We start from the raw sequence: 16,986 nt of genomic DNA on the forward strand, positions 1-16,986 counted from the left end.
AATGGCTAAGACTGACCTCAGACTTGTGATCCTCCTGCCTCAGCCTCCTAAACTGCTGGCATTACAGGCATGAGCCATTGCTCCCAGCTTGCTTATCTTTCCTTAAAGCTTAGAAATTCATTATTTTTTCCTGTGGTAATTCTCCTCCTACATTTCTCTTACCTTCTGGGTGTTTATTTACCTAGGTGTCAGCATCTTTGTTTCTATCCTTCATGTCTCTTAGCTGTTCTGTTTTCTATTATCTGATCTTTCATGCTGCCCTAGGGTAAGTACCTCAGTCTGACTTTTTATGTATTAGTCATTCTTTTTGTAAAAAAAATTGTTTTAATTAGTTCTACATGACAGTAGAATGTACTTTGATACATAATGGAGTATAATTTCTCATTCTTCTGGTTATACATGATGTAGAATCCCACTGGTCATATAGTTATTTATGTACACAGAGTAACGATGTCTGGTTCATTATTAGTTAATCTTCAGTTGCCAAAGTCTCATTTGTTATATCATCTGTTATGTTCTTTATTCCAACTATTATTAAAACCCAGTTTTTCTGCTAGACTCATTGGCTTTTGTGTTTGTTCTAAATTATCAATATCTTGCTTTGCTTCTTTTTAAACCATTTTATTGTAAACCAGAGGACATTTTCAAGAAATACATAAAACAAAATAATGTACAGCCAATGATTATCAAGACAAACACCCACATAACTAGTACCTGTGCCAGGAAATAGAGCATTGTCAGCATCCCTGAGCTCTGCAGGGCAGCACGTAGTTTACCAACTTTTAGGAACCTAAGTCTCTTTACCCATAAAGCCCAGCAAAGCTCCTAGTACATGGAAGGTCCTCAGGTGTATTATTTATGTAACATGCAGTTACTGAGTAATCACTACTTTCAAGGATACCAACTCACTTGTAGCTGGATGCAGCCATGTGACAGGGGAACCCAAGAAGGAGAAATGACATCTCCTTAGGGTGTCCCTTAACTTATGGCCATCACCTGGGGCAGTAACACCTGTCAGATTGAGAAAACTACCTTCTCCATAGGAGGGGCAGAAAATGAGGAATGAAGGATATGACACTAAATCCAGAGTCCTAACTGAGTTTTTCCTATTGTAGGTGGCAACTTTTCTGTGACAGAAGAGGACATAGGCATGTCACCAGCTTCAAGTCTGCTTGAAAACTCCAGTCCCAGCTTTCCTTTGAATCTCTCTGTGCCCCTCAATGCAGTCACTGGACTGATGTACCCAAGACCTGTCTTATTCCCACCTGTTTTTGATCCTACTCAGCCTCAGCACCTAGCACAGGGCCTGACACATACAAAGTATCCAGTAAATGTTGTTGGAATTGGAAGTGTGGTAACAGGTGGCCCCCATACTGAGTGGACTTCACACGCCTGTCTCCTCTGGGACTTCTCCCTACACTGCATCCTTCCAGAAAAAAATCCCAGAGACCAACAAATACCTGGTTGTGTGAGAGCTGGACCTGCCTGATGCCTGCTTTCTGCAGCTGCAGGGCCTTCCCCATTTCCTTCACCCCAGTCCTCTAGAGGCATGTCTCCTGGACCCGTATGTGCATGCAGAAACCACAGTTTCTGATTCTGCCAGAGAATGTCGCTTCCACCCTGGTCCTGCCCTGGCCTGTGGCATGTGGAGCAGTGGGTGGGGGATGGTTAGGGAAGATTCCATTCGGATATGTTTTGTAATATTCAGTGCCTGAAGGCTCCGCAGAGGAATCTACACATTCTGTGTCTAGAATTTATTAGTGATCATGATTTTAAGACTTTTCAGAATTCTCATGACCCATTTCTGTCTTTGAATGACAAGGTTGTAATCCTATTATTTTTCTGCTACATAGACTTCTCTGAATCTAGAAAGGAAAACCAAGCGATAAAGGGTCCTCATTTGTCCGCTGTACACTGTCCTCATCCCCTCATTATGTGACAGCTGAAATTTCTACACAACCCAAGGCAACAGTTATTCCTGTATTAGTGACGCCCTATACTCCACCTTCAGCCCCAACCTCTCCTGGAAATGGGGGAGTCTGGTGCCCAGATTCAGGGCTCAGTGAGAGGAGACTGTGAGAGAAGAGCACTGTAGATTGTAGGAACTGACCAGGGACAGGTATCTAGGAGTATATGGACCCAGAAACTGCTTCTATGAAACCAGGGACAGGGAGGTGACTGCTTTGTGTGTCAAGAGCTGTAGAGCACTCAAGATGTGCATCTCCACAAAAAAATAGTACCAGACAGACCTGGTAACTCTTGCCTATAATCCCAGCATCTTGGGAGGCTGAGGCAGGAGGATTGCAAATTTGAGGCCAGCCTTGGCAACTTAGCAAGGCCCTAAGCAACTTAGTAAGATCCTGTCTCTAAATTAAAAAATAAAAAGGACTGGGATGTTGCTCAGTGGTAAAGTGACCCTCGGTTCAATCCCTAGTGCCCCCAATTAAAATAAAATAAGAAGTGCTTAGTCCCAGGATAGAAAAGTTATGGTTTTATAAGACTATCTAGACTTAAAGATAACCTAATATGACATATAGAACTAAGAAAAATTTTGCATTGTAAAAAAAAGACTTGTGTTTGAAAAAGTACTACATATACTGCTTTGTCTTTCAACAATTAGGATGCATCTCCCACAGTACAAATTATTAGGAGAAGAGGTCTGGGTAGGCTGGGGAATACAGTTTTTGAGGATAAGTCTGTACATTCTCCTTGATGCACTCAAAAGGGTAAACCATATTTGGTTAAGCAGTATTTATTATGTACACAATGAAAATGTTTAAAGTGTATTAAGTATATTTATAATCCTTAATTCTGATTTTTATTTTATTTCTTAACTGATAATGGTAAAACATGCACTTAATAAGATATATGTTGAATTGGTGAATACAGGTCACATAACCATATTCATATTCAGAGTCACTGTCTGCTCACCAAAGAATAACTAAGAATCATGGTCGGAGACCTACATAGATGAAAGGGGCAAATATGATTATGGAGCAGCCCATAATATAAACATAGCAAATTTAGAAGAACTATGGAGCACACAGTATGTGCAACTCCACAAAAGATGTGCTATCCAGACCTGGTGATTCATGCCTGTACTCCAACTGGCTACTTTATGCAGCAGTTAGCATCTCCCATTTTCATGTTTTCCTCTTGCCTGTGTGTACATGACAATGAACTTCTCCATTATCTCTGACTGCTTACCTCAAGCCAAAGCAATGGCAGAGATGACTCGCTGCAATTCTTAAAAGAAAACAGACAACTATGTTGGATTTTAATTATTTATGGAGTTCAGGAACTTGGTTGAAAGCCTCAGGAAACTTTTGCATTGAGTCAAAGAGCAGAGCTATAGACTCTGGTTTCAGAGCAATTACTTGACAGCAACATCTTCTTGGGAAGCTGGGAATCTGCCCCAGAATCAGCCTCAGGGACTAAAGAAACGCAGAAAAATCCTTGTTCCAAGGCACGGAGAGTCTGTTGGTAAGATCAGGAGCCCTGTGGGTGGAGAAAAAGTCATCCCAGGTTGGTGAGCCCTCTTCCTCTGAGCCCCAGGACAGAGAAGCTGTGGCCTTATAAGATTGAGTCTTAGCCTGATAAAAACCCGTTTTCCTGAGCTTCCATCCCCAGTGGAGTAAAGGAAGGCCCTTTGCCCACGCTCACTCAAGGGCTGAGGCTGGGCGGGAAGTTCAGGCCTGCGACCTCTTCCCTGTGGTCAGTCACAATGCAAGGACAATACCTAACCCTTCTGCAACCCAGTCCCTCAAGAAACAGAGGAGTGTTACCTGTTTGTCAAGGTCCTCGTTGAGCTGGAATGAAAGGAGGAAAGGGGATGCATTCAGCCATTAAAACCACCTCAGAATGAGAGAAACCCTTATCCCACCTTCCAGTGCCCTCACTACAGGGACCCCACATGAGCTTGAGCACCAGACCTTGTCATCTGGGCTTTCCTCCCTCCCTACAGGCCATCTTTGCTTTGAGGATCTGATTTCAGTGGCTCCCAGAACTCTCCAGCACTGCTCTCCTGCTCAGTCCCTCAACATGCAGATGAGGAAGCCAGGAAGGCAAGCCTCGGTCTCCTCCTGGCTTTCTTACCTTTCTTGCTTCTCTTGTGCATGAAGACGCCCACTACAAGGAAGATGAGCCCCAGCACGAAGCCCCCGACCCCAGTCAGGGTCTTATTCCAGGCAGAGTCAGACTGTGCCTCTGGAAGAACAGAATCCAGGATTAGTTTCACGGCCTCCAACTTCATCCCTTCCTGGGTCTTGTCTGAGATCCTGGAGCTGGAGCAGGAGGTCAGCAGGAGTGTTATGGGCCAGGCTACATGAATGAGGACCAAACAGTCTCCATTTTGCCCTGAGACTCCATGTCATGTGAGAAATGCTTCTCCAAGGGAATACCCCACCTCTGTACCCATCAACAGTGGCTTAGCATAGCGTGTTTGGCAACACAAAATGGCAATTCTTCTACAGTGTAAAAGTGTTCTCTCTCTTTGGTTCCCGTTTTTCTTGGACAATGTCCCCTGTCAGAGATAGATTGTCTAGATGTTAGTAACCATTCTTTAACTTGTAATCAACTACAGACGTTTTGGCCCACTCCCTTTTCTGCTTATAATTTTAGATCTCATGACATTTGCTTATGGTTTTGAATCATAGCAACAGCCACTTACGCTTTAATATGGTTTTTCACTATAAGGAATACTCAAACTCCGGGAGGGAGTTGAAGGATGGAGACTTGCCCACCACCTTGGCCCGCCAGCTGGTGGATCCTGACCACCTGACCACCAGCTGATGAATAAAGTTTCCATCTCCTGCTTTAAGATCAACTCAGTGATTTATTGCAATCTCGCCTTACCATGAAGACAGTGAGGGTGTCCACTGAGAAGTAAATTTAGAAAGGACCCCCCACCCCAGTTCTGGACTCAGGCTGGTGAATTCAACAAGAGAACAGATGCTGATTCTGGCAGCTGCCATTCAACATAACACAGATCAGGGTAAGAGGTTGAAGGAAAACAGTTCCCATGTATGAGGGCAATTCAGGAAAATGGCTGATTCTCTAGGTTTTCTGACAAAGGGGAGATCCTCAATCCTCAGGATCCCCTAGGCCAGAGACAGGCTAGTTTCTACTGTCTCCAGTTCAGAACTTCCCTCAGGGGCTTGTATAGAAAACATATGGTGGTAAAAGTGGTCCCAGCGTACAGACGTGTAAGACAAGATGCGTGGACCTTGGAGCTAGAGTTCATAATGTGGGGTCTAGAAGGGCTGTTAGGGGGTAACTTACTCCACTCCACAGTGACAGGACTGTTCAGGCTGGGGTGCTCCACGTGGCAGGTGTAGACATCTCCCTGTTTGGGAGTTGTCTCCAGCATCACCAGGATCTGAAAGGTCCAGTCTCCATTATGGATCAAGTCGGTGGCCACAATCCCAGCTGTTTCCTCCTGTCCATTCAGGAACCATCGGACTTCAATGTTGCCTGGGTAGAAATCTGTCACGTGGCAGACAAGCATGTTGTGGTGCTGCAGGGCCACCTTCTTGGAGGGTGACACATGAACTTTAGGCTGGACTAGAGTGGAAGGAAAAGAAAGAGTGACAACGGAGATTATAATTTCTTAGATGCTTTCATTAAGGAAATGTTTTCTAGATGTTTAAGATATAAATGTATGGGCTGGGGCTCAGTGGTAGCACACTTGCCTGGCATGTGTGAAGCACTGGGTTCGATTCTCAGCACCACATATACATAAATAAATAAATGTCTATCAACAACTAAGAAAAATTTTTAAAAAGATATAAATGTCTTTATTAGGCTAGTTGCACTGAAAAGATGGAAACAGACTTTTGGTGAAGGCGTTCCTGCACCTGCTGTCTGACAGGGTCACAGCGTGGGGGATGCTGGGGCAAGGCCGCATCATCTAGAAACCTGAACCATGAGGAATGTTAAGTGTTTTGTTTATGATACTCATTATATGGATAACAGAGCTATGTCAATCAATAATAAAAGTACATATTGCCTGAGATGGCAGGAAAATTCCCAGAATGAGACTAAGGATATAATTGAGACATGCCATGAGGAGCATTTCAATGTCTCTCAGGATACAAACATTAGTGTTATTCCTCAAGCCTGAACAACAAGAAATATTCATCCCATGGTTAACAATTCACACCAGCTCCCCCACAACCCCATCCTGAAGCCACAACCTGTACAACAGCCTCGCTACAGAAAAACAATTGCTGTGCCAACAGTTCAAGGACCACCATATGTTGCTTATGGTATCCCCCTCAAGGACAAGAGGCTAATAAAAATACAATCCCCAACCAATAGACCCTCCTTTGTTTTATGCAGAAACTTATGATGAAAATGGAAAACACACAGTTAATATAAATGACAAATGGGTTGAGGTGTAAAGCCTACCCTTTAGTTAAAGATTACAAAGATCTAGGAATTGGTGTACTTTGACCAAGGATCAAGGAAGTTCTTTAAGAAAGCAGTCAAATAGATCATATGAAAAAAGAAAATTACCTTGGAAATTGAAAATAGAAGAATGTAAAATTAATATAGACATATTTTAGAGACACTTCAGAGTAGTAGGCTTTTAAATAATATACTTTCACTACTTTAAGTGTGTTTTATTGGGATTTCTGTTTAGAAGTAAGAAAGCTTTCCAAGAATTATAAGTATGCTTTAAAGTTAAAGGTTAATGAAATAATTATAGTTATGGTTTAAAGTTAGAAGTGAATAATAGGTCGGGAGTCATGTAGTCTAGTTGTGTCGCCTAGCACCTAGTGATTGAGGTCAAAAACCTAAAAGCTTAATCATGATTGTCTAAGGTTACAGAAAACTATTTTGAACAATGTACTCAATATCTTAGGTAATCAACGTATGTCAGAAAAGACTGTAACACTTGAAAATTATGTAAATCAAAAAAGTTTCAAGCTGGGAGTTCATAATCTGCTTGAATCAAATATATGAAATATGATATGTCAAGAGGTTTGTAATATTTTGAACAACTAAAAATAATAATAAAAAAAGTTTCAGGCTTTGAAACTATCCATTAACTACCTAAAAAAACACTGTAAAAAAGGTATAAAAATAAAGTTCCCTCCAGGGGCAGAGAGATGTCTTCTGGAGGCTGCTTGTAACTTGTAACCTGTTGTCCCGACTCTTCTTCTTTTGTTAACGCCACTCCCTCTTCAAGACCCCTGGAACGCCACCCCCCACGATGGAACTGGACCTGGCAGACTTTTGAAGGGAATATACAAGTTTTTAAATTACATATCAAGGACTGAGAATATTAGGAGCAAGTCAAAAGCAGTGCTTGTTAGGTAACAGACGTGAGCGGTGGGTCAGGGTTTAAGACAAGTAGGGCAGATCCAGTCAGTTCATTAACGGCCCTGCCTCAGTGGTACCACAATAAGTTAGCTATTTTATTACCCTTGCCTGATTTCAATCCTAAAAACTATTCATTTTACAACAGGAGGAAGGTAGATATATTCAGGGTGGGTAGGAACCAAGGATTTGTTTGCTCAAAAAGGTTTAATTGCTAAGATACCTTAAGCAATATTGGGGAAAAAAAAAAAACACAACCCAGGTCAGAGATTCCAAGACCTAAGAAAGCAGGATGATTAATATCAGAGCCAGTGATCATAAATTCTGTTAAACACGTTCCAATCTGGACCTGTCGGACAGGCCAGGATGACCAGGACAGGCCAGGATGACCAAGAGTTGACCTTGGCTTGTAGTACTATAATATCATTGTAATATGAATCAGAGGTTTAAAAAATCTAATGTGGTCTGTCGGCCCAGAGTGAGAGGTGATACTTGGGTAGGACTTTCTCAAAATACTCCTACTTACTCAATAAAATGAAGCTCAAAAAGAAATGAGTTGTTATTCTCCTCTTTGAGAGGACCCCCTCCCCCCTTGGGAGTGCTTGTGCCTTCTTCTCTTTAATAAACTTTGCTATAGTTTTACTACTTTTCATATTTTGCTTAAAATTGCCTCCTGAGAGAATCCAAAAGCTGAGAACCCCACACAAATCTCCATTACACTTTGTGGCACATTTAGCAGAAATTTTAACTATAAGCCATTGATTAATAATAGCGTTTGGATAAACAATATTTCTCCAACTGTGAAATTATCTATCTTTTCAATGTTCTATCTTGATGAAAAGAATGCAAAATTCACTCAGATAACTTTTTGAAGTTAAGATATATGTGGCATTCTCTTTCGCTATTGACCTAATAATTTTTTTAAGAGAGAATTTTAATATTTATTTTTTTAGTTATCAACAGACACAGCATCATTGTTTGTATGTGGTGCTGAGGATCGAACCCGGGCCGCACGCATGCCAGGCAAGCGCGCTACCGCTTGAGCCACATCCCCAGCCGGACCTAATAATTTTATGTCATAAAAAATTAAACAGAACGAGTTTGACAATGACTTATTTTTCAAATAGTCTATATATTTTATGCCATTTCCTACCTACAAAAACTCAAGATATTTAGAGTAATATCCTCAAACCCAACATTCTGAGCCCCTTTTGCTGAATTAATAGGAATTCCATTGCCAAATTTCTCCTTTTAAGTGTCTTTCTGTTGCTTGAGGAGCCCATAGATATAGGTTCAGCCTGTGTCTCTGCATGTCTCTGTTTGGTTCTGTTTGATGTACCTTCTTCTCCTTGTTTTTTCCTTATCCATGTTGCCCACATCAGTTTGCATTCTGTTCCTATTTCCTCCTAAACCCTCTTGATACTTACTACTTCTAGACATCTGTCACCATTATCTTCCTTCCCTCCTTAAACCAGAAAAGATCCAGCTGCCTCTGGAGAAAACCTATTAAGAAGAATTTCCCACCTAAGACCTTCCAGGTATTTAAAAAGTTATTTCTTTCTTCTCTAATTTATACTTCCCAGAGCAAACAAATACCTTGAGATGGGACAGGGTCAGGTAAAGGCATATTTTTGCAATTGACCTAGAATGTTGTTTCCTATAGCAACACAGACTAGTCCACACTGCGCCTTTTTATACTCGTGACACTTGTAGGATTACCATTTTACTTCAACCACCTTTATAAACTCACAGTTCATTAGACAGTTCAATTCCTGTCTGAGTCACAGTTTGTGAAATAATTAAATTTCTCTGGGCCTCATGCAAATCAAGCTCTACAGGGAAATTTACTTTGAGGCCCAGAACATTCCACAGGAACTTTGCCTGGAGTATAAAACTGATCTCTAGGGGGAGATGGAGCTAAGTCTATAGGTCCAGCGCTTCAGTTTCTCATCCAGTTCAAAATACATCTCAGAAAGGCGAAGACTTCCAGGTAAGTGGAAGACTGTCTTGTTGAATGCCTATGAAACATCTGCTTATTTGCTTCTAGAATTATGTTAGGAAATTCTGCAGCTCTTTCTCCCCTTCTTCTATTTTCTTCCCCCTTATAATTCATGCCCTAATTACTATTCCCTAGACAATAATAATATTTTCTTACTCCAGCTCTGATTGAAGTCAGTCCTCTTTTCAACCCATTTAACACTCTCTGAATACAAAACTATGACTTTGTCATTTACTATTTAAAAAGAAAACCCTCAGGATTTTCAGGTAACACTTACCTGGTTACATGGGAATCACTGGGAAGCTAACTAAAAATACAGATTCCCTGACTTCACCACCTACTAAATGTGAATCTCTGGGCAGTGTCTCTGGGGGCATGTGTGTTTTAAAAAGATCTCTAGGAGGTTCTGCTTAGCAGAACTAGTTTGGGACCCACTGGCCTAAGTGATAACCCAAATTACTCAGGCTGACACCAGGGCAATCTGGCAATGGATTATTTAGGTTTGTATCCTACAAATTTGTATCAGGCCGGACAGTTGTTGCCAATCCTATTTCTTCTCTTTGGATTTTCTCACCTAATTACTTTGGTAACTATCCTAAACTCATGTCACTCTCTTAATTCTTATCCAATTTGTTCACATTCTGATTCCTTCCACTTTCCAAAAGAAGAGGAATCAAAGGTGAGCCCTCCCACAGCTCCTGCCTTCCTCTACCTATCATCCTTCCCCTTTCTCTGTGAGAAGGATCCATAGTTTTGTGGAAAGCTCATCTCTTCACCCCTCAGTGCTATTCCCTCAGGTCTTCTCAGGTTGGTGCATAGGGTCCCCCAAGCCACAAGCTGATGATAAGAGGAAGCTCATGCTCTCTTCTCTCATCCTTGAAAAGTCCTTGAGGCTCTGCACAAACCTCACCTCTCTTCTCTCCTTCACACTCAGGCTCCCTGAACCAATAAGAGTCCAAGACAAAGTGCCATCTCCTCCTGGAAGAACTTATGGTTATGCTTAGCCTCGGTCCCCACCCTTAATTCTCAGCCCATGTGGTCCAGCTCCTGGTCCTACTCTGCAGACAACCTGTTCTCTCTGGTTTCCAAGCCCACCTTTCAACTTCCATTTACTTATCTTCTGAAGTCATTGGTACAACTGTTCAGTTCCCATCTCCCTCTCTACTTCAGCGTCTGTGACCCTTCTCTGCCCAATTCTTATAATACTCACTCTTTACTTTCTGGTCTTCCCAGATTTTTCTCTTAGCCAACATTACAATTGTCCACAGCCCTGGGTATCAGCCTTTTGCTTTCTTTCTTGGATCCTGTCTTCCTCCTTAGATGATTTTGCCCAGCCCAGACCCTCCTCCCCAGCTTCGAATCCCTACCATACCGGTCCATGAGCAATCTGCCCAAACCCCTCAAGCTGTCCAACCCAACCATCTCCCCCAAGGGAGTTTCTTCTCTGCGTGGCCTGCAGCGCTGGAGGGCAGCATCTCTCCCTCCTCACTGCCCCACGGTCAGTGGGCAGGCCTGATAAGCCCTGATGGTGTTTCTCTCTCCACCCAGCCCTCCCTCTTTTCATGCTCAGCACAGTTCACGTCTTTGCCCTGGCTCCACGAGAAGGCTGACTCACCCGCATGATCCCCAGCACCCAAACCCCTTCACCGCGCCCCTCCCCGCCCCGCATCCCCACGGGGGCTCGAAGCCCAGGGACAGCCATGAGCCCCGCCCGCGGTCTCACCTCGGCGCTTCAGGGTGAAGCCCTCGTCCAGCTCGTAGTTGTGTCTGCACACTGTGTCCACCACGGCCCGCTTCTGCTCCAGGACGTCCTTCTGGCTGTTCAAGTACTCTTCGTCCGGCCGCCCCAGCTCGCTCACCGCGCGGTACTCCCCGACGTCGCTGTCGAAGCGCAGGTACTCCTGCCGGTTGTAGAAGTATCTCTCCACGTAGCGCTGCGTCCCGTTGAAGGCGTAGCATTCCTGCCGTACCTGGTGCAGATAATTCTCTGCGGGGAGCAGGACGGCGCTGAGCCCCGCCGCGACTCCCTGGGGATGCGACCTCGGCCACCTCACTACTCCCTCCCCAAAACCTCCTCAGCCTCTTGGGGCCCAGCACAACAGCTGCCTCGTCCCGCGACCCCCGCCGGCCCGCCCTTCTGCTTGGTCAGCGCTGACGCCAGGATCCGTGCGGTCGCCTCGGGCCGCCCGCCAGTCAGCAGGGCCCAGTGTCGCGGGGACACCCGGCGCTCCGTGTTCCCGAGCCCCCTCACTCCTCTTCAAGATTGCCGCTAATGTACAAGGTGGTGACTCTTCTTCCCACTCAGCGCTGAATCTTAAAATACTATTTTTTTTTTTTCTAACAGCGAGTTCTGGGGTCTTAAGCGGGTCACCCAGGCCTCTGTGTTTTCCTATCCGTGACAAGAGGGTTCACTGAATATACGGTGACTCACTGCTAGAGGGGTGACTTAGTGGTCTTTGGGGAGGTGCGGGCATACTGAGAAGGTCATCCATTCTGCAGCAGCTGGGGCAGGGGCAGTAGTTGACTGGGGTCACAGGAAGGAGCAGAACCTCACTAGGACATAAAGCCCTTCAGGAAGAGAAACTGCAGGGGCAGAAGGAGCTGGGGAATGGAGAGTGGTGCTGCTCTCCCTGTGGGTGCTCCCTGCCTGACCCTGCCATCCTGGAGACACCCTTGACTCAAGTGTGACCTGTTCTACAAAATCTTCCATTATTTCCTTTTCTTCCATAACCAAGTGCTCTTTTCCTCTGTGTCACTATCTTGTATATATCTTATTAATCTATTTTTGCTTTGCATGCTGGAAATGTATAAATAATTTCCTTAAAACTTTCTTAAATATTGATATAAGAAAGCCTTCCTCTCATGAAAGTTAATGTATGTTTTTACTTTTCAAACATGGCTATCGAAAGACCTGATTTCAAAAGACTTGATTTCTATGGAAAGATCACCGTGTGGAACCTACTCAAATCATTGAAAAGCACCACAATCACCAGAGACCTATGAGGGTAGACTCCATTGTTTCTAGAGAAAGGATTTTAAAGGTATGTTTTCCATAGCAGAGCTGTCCTTTCAATTGGTACTCACAAAAAAATGACTAACTAACAAATGACTAACAAAAGCAAGTTCTGCCTCACTTCTCAGCAAGTGGACATGATGTAATAGGAGAGGATCCTGGTGTTAAAGGGGCTGGACTCAGGGGATTCAGATATGGCTACCCCTAGAAATGAGGACAATATATTTTAGAAAGATTCTAAAAGAAGTCTCCTGTGAAGGAAATGTGGAAATCAGTGGAAAACTAAGATAGCTCCTTCATAGCCTTTCCTCCTGTAGTAGGGTATAAATTTGGATGAGAGAGTTAAGAAGCATCCTGAGAAAACTGGATCACAGAAGCCATAATACTACACTAGGCAGAGGGAGGCAGTGTGAGGAAGAGGTTTTTGCATTAGTTGCTCCTTTCTTGATTGTCGGGTATTCTGCAGTAATCCTTTCTTACATACCTACACATCCTCCTTTCATTCTTCCTAAAAATCTCAATTCACTCTTGTACTTTAATCAAACTCTTGGAAGTTTTCATTAATTTCCTTCAACAAGAATGCTATGGGGGTAGAACCATAGCCGGCCCCATTCCCTTTCTCTTAATCTTGCTATCACCTTCCAATGGTCTCTTGGCTTTTACCCTACCCTAGGGAGAGTAAGGCACTCTCCTTAAGCACTGAATTGCAGGGTGATCCGAGTCCCCTAAAGGTCATGATGCGATATGAGAATACACAGGAGGCTGATCCTGCTGTATGCTCTCTCTGGAAACCTTGTCCCTCCTGTTATTCCAGACCCCCTGGCCCATTTTCTACAACATACTTCTCCTTTGGCATTGCTCCCCTGTACACTGTGAATGTGTCCCTGGAGAGGGAACAGGTTGGCTGGATAGCAATGGGGGAGGTTAGCCTGATTCTCTAGCTAGGAAGGAAGGACATGGGCTGTGGTGGAAACCTCTATATCCTTTCTCCAAGTCTGGTCCCCTGAAGGGGGAATGGTTCCTGGAGCCAAGCCCTCCAGGAATAACTACTTTGCTCTTACCTGGAGTAGCCCTGCCCTGGACCATGGGGTGGCTCAGCACCATCAGTAACACCGTCAGAGCTGTTGTCCAGGGGGCTTCAGGGGCCTGCAGGACCATCATAGAGCTGGAAGAGGCTGGTGAGAGAAAGTAGCAGTCAGGGAATCAGGGACCCACTGAACAGAGCTCCTGTGTGAAATATCAGAGACCATGGAGCAAAGTAGTCTTCTGTAACCCTGGGATTGGACAGACTCTGAGGAAAGAACCAATGAGTAAGAAGCTTTAGATGAGTCATCATTCACTGGGCAGACGGTTAGTGTGAAAGGTCTGACCTGATGCTCTCAAAATAATGGAGGGAGGGTAGTGATCCTCAGTTTACCAGTTAGATAAATCACAAGGTTTGGGGAAATTGTGTGTTTTCTTTCCTTTGAAAGTGATCTCAAATATTTTGTTGTACCATCTATGTGGATTATTTTCCCCCATCCTACCACTTCTTACATACCCACAGGACATGGGATGGCGTGAATGCCATCTTAGGGTATAAAAGGTCATTAAGTCGTGTAATTTATAGAGAGGTTTGAGTGCCCATTCCAGAATAACATGAGTTCTAGAGTTTATCTGCCTTGCCTTTGTTTAAGGAAGCATTTAGGATTATCGGTATTCATATTTTCTTTCTTCTAGGGGTATATTAGTTTTAAGAGGTACATCTTGTGTACCTGTGGAGGTTACCGCCACAGCCCATGTCCTTCCTGCCCAGCTAGAGAATCAGGCTAACCTCCCCGTTGCTATACAGCCAACCTGTTCTCTCTCAGGGACACAGGCACAGTGAACACCTCTTAGTTTTAAGAGGGGGCACCTATAAAGGTGCCCCCCATAGGAATGTCATCAGGGTCATCAGGACTCAGTCTAGGGTCCTGGTAGTATGTATGTAGCTGTACTACCAAGTGAGTATGCAACATAAAGGACACTGCCTTTTAGGACTTCAATTCTTTATCTTTTATGTGGGGCTGATATCACCTGCCTTTACAGCAATACTCTTTAAGTTCAAATAAAATAAATATATCTGAAATTTCTCTGGAATAGTAAAGTGCTGGAAGCCATCCGTGAAATGTGTGAAGACCTTTTTCAGCCAGTGAAGGGGCAGATGTGGCATTGGGAACTTCCCGTGGCAGTCCTACAGGAGTGGACCACCTGGTGTACAAGAACTGCCCCTCTACTCTGCTAGAAAGGTCCTGTGCAGCACCTGAGATGGGCGTAACCCATAGGAATTGAGCAGCCTACCTGCCCGCACCTCTAACCTGTTTTGATGAAGAACTTTCCATAGAATTTCTTTGATGTCTTCGGATATAAATAAAGTAAACACAGGCTCCTTTCTTTGTTAGAAGCTGGACTTGTCTGGTCAGCTTTGCCTGTCTCTGTCCCCTCTTAAAATACTTTCTGTGTTCTTTGGTTATTTTGCCATATTATTTTTCTTAGTTTTATTTCTCAGCCAGTCCATCCCACTGAAGGGAAACCCACTCCCTCATCTGTGCCAATAAAGTCTATGGGGAATATAAATAGACCAGTAAATGAGAAAGAAAAAAATTTTGAAAATTATCAAAGACATTACTTCCTCCAAAACATTTGATTATGTTTTTAAAAAATATTTATTTTTTTTAAAGCTAAGCACCAAAAAATAAATAACCCAGTCAATAAATGGGCCAAGAACATGAACAGACACTTCTCAGAAGAGGATATTCAATCAATCAACAAATATATGAAAAAAAATGTTCATCATCTCTAGCAATTAGAAAAATGCAAATCAAAACTATTCTAAGATACCGTTTCACTCCAGTCAGAATGGCAGGTATTATGAATACAAATAACAATAAGTGTTGGCAAGGATGTGGGGAAAAAGGTACACTCAGACATTGCTGGTGGGACTGCAAATTGGTGCAGCCAATATGGAAAGCAGTATGGAGATTCCTTGGAAAACTTGGAATAGAACCACCATTTGACACAGCTATCCCTCTCCTTGGTCTATACCCAAGGAACTTAAACACAGGATACTACAGGGACACAGCCACATCAATGTTTATAGCAGCACAATTCACAATAACTAAACTGTGGAACCAACCTAGATACCATTCAATAGATGAATGGATTAAAAAATGTGGCATTTATATACAGTGGAATATTACTCAGCATTAAAAGAGAATAAAATCATGGTATTTGTAGTAAATGGATGCAGTTGGGATAAAATAATGCTAAGTGAAGTTAGCCAATCCCCCCCCCCCCCGCAAAAAAAAAAAAAACAAATGGCGAATGTTTTCTCTAATATAAGGTGACTGACTCATAGTGGGGTAGGGAAGGGGAGCTTGGGAAGAATAGATGAACTCTAGATAGGGCAGAAGAGTGGGAGGGGAAAGGAAAGGGCAGGGGGTTAGCAATGATGGTGGAATGTGATAGACATCATTATCTAAAGTGCATTTATAAAGACATGAATGGTGTGAACATACTTTGTATACAGAGATATGAAAAATTGTGCTCTATATGTGTAATAAGAATTGTAATGCATTCTGCTGTCATGTATTTAAAAAATAAAAGCAATTAAAATATATCTATTTTTTAATTGTATTTGGACATAATGCCTTTATTTTATTTATTTACTTTTATGTGGTACTGAGGATGGAACCCAGGGCCTTGCACGTTTGAGGCAAGCACTCTACTGCTGAGCCACAACCCCAGCCCCTGATTATATTGTTTATTGAGAAATTTTTACAAACTTTAAAGAACATTACGGTCTACTTTATAAATTTATAAATGTGATTCTGTTGGACCACAAATTCTGGTAAAAAATGTCAAACTGGAACAATTTCTTTAAATAGATATAAACATTAAATTAAATGCTATTTATTATTTAATAAATAACAATATGTAATTAATATAATATGTAATATATGATCTATAAAATAATTAATAATAAACATAAATCATAAATGAAATACTAGCATATAAAATGCAAGAGAAGAAAATAATTACATAAAAATGAGAAGTCAGCATAAAATTGTGAAATTAAAGCTCAGATTCTTCAGTAAAAGTGCTCGGGTCGGTCTCCTCTTTGTCACTTATCTGCTACAGATGATTAGATGAATAGCTTCTCAGTGTTTCAGTGGACATTAGTAATATAGGTTTGATGTGAAGATTAAATAGGATAATACTTGTGAAGCTCTAAAAATGGTATCTCTCCTTACTAATCTGTTAATACCTACTTATCATTTGGGTACCACAAAATAGTAAAAATATTTATATGCTTCATTATTACATTAAATATTAAATGCTTTATAATCTTACCTGTGAATACTAGAGAAATATTTCAAAATAAAAATCTTTAAAGTAAGACTAGAAGAGCAGTTTCTTAAATATGGTAAAAAAAAAAAAAAAGGTAAAACAACAACATTACCATTACACGTAACAGGAAAACATTAGAGAGATTTCTCTTAAAAAGTAAATTGAAAACAAGGAGCCATTGTTACTAGTATAGTGCTGTGTTGGGTATTCCTATGTGAAAAATGAAATAAAATGAATAGTAATTTAAGGGAGAAAAATGACTTCAGACAGCTTTCACACAGGA

At 42.3% G+C, this 16,986-nt stretch overlaps 1 protein-coding gene across 1 annotated transcript; it reads right to left on the reverse strand.

The window, feature by feature from the left end:
- Window positions 1-3,270: 3,270 nt before the first annotated feature.
- Window positions 3,271-13,556, reverse strand: LOC143641799 (HLA class II histocompatibility antigen, DP beta 1 chain-like). The gene is made up of 6 exons (XM_077109601.1): window positions 13,397-13,556; window positions 11,046-11,309; window positions 5,281-5,562; window positions 4,096-4,206; window positions 3,786-3,809; window positions 3,271-3,498 (listed from the first exon to the last, which is right to left on the reverse strand). The coding sequence occupies exons 1-5, from the start codon at window positions 13,494-13,496 to the stop codon at window positions 3,793-3,795; spliced, it is 774 nt and encodes a 257-aa protein (XP_076965716.1). The 5' UTR covers window positions 13,497-13,556; the 3' UTR covers window positions 3,271-3,498; window positions 3,786-3,792.
- Window positions 13,557-16,986: the final 3,430 nt, after the last annotated feature.

This window comes from Callospermophilus lateralis, chromosome 6, assembly GCF_048772815.1.
Source record: "Callospermophilus lateralis isolate mCalLat2 chromosome 6, mCalLat2.hap1, whole genome shotgun sequence".
NCBI classification, from domain to species: domain Eukaryota; kingdom Metazoa; phylum Chordata; class Mammalia; order Rodentia; family Sciuridae; genus Callospermophilus; species Callospermophilus lateralis.

Bases quoted from the DNA above. Each gene is read 5' to 3' on its own strand.
- LOC143641799 (XM_077109601.1), bottom strand. From the start codon at position 13,496: ATGATGGTCCTGCAGGCCCCTGAAGCCCCCTGGACAACAGCTCTGACG. The intron at 5,563-11,045 runs GTGAGACCGCGG...CTTCCACTCTAG, and splicing joins CTTCACCCTGAAGCGCCGAG to TCCAGCCTAAAGTTCATGTG. The intron at 4,207-5,280 runs GTAAGTTACCCC...CTGTTCTTCCAG, and splicing joins TCCTGTCACTGTGGAGTGGA to AGGCACAGTCTGACTCTGCC.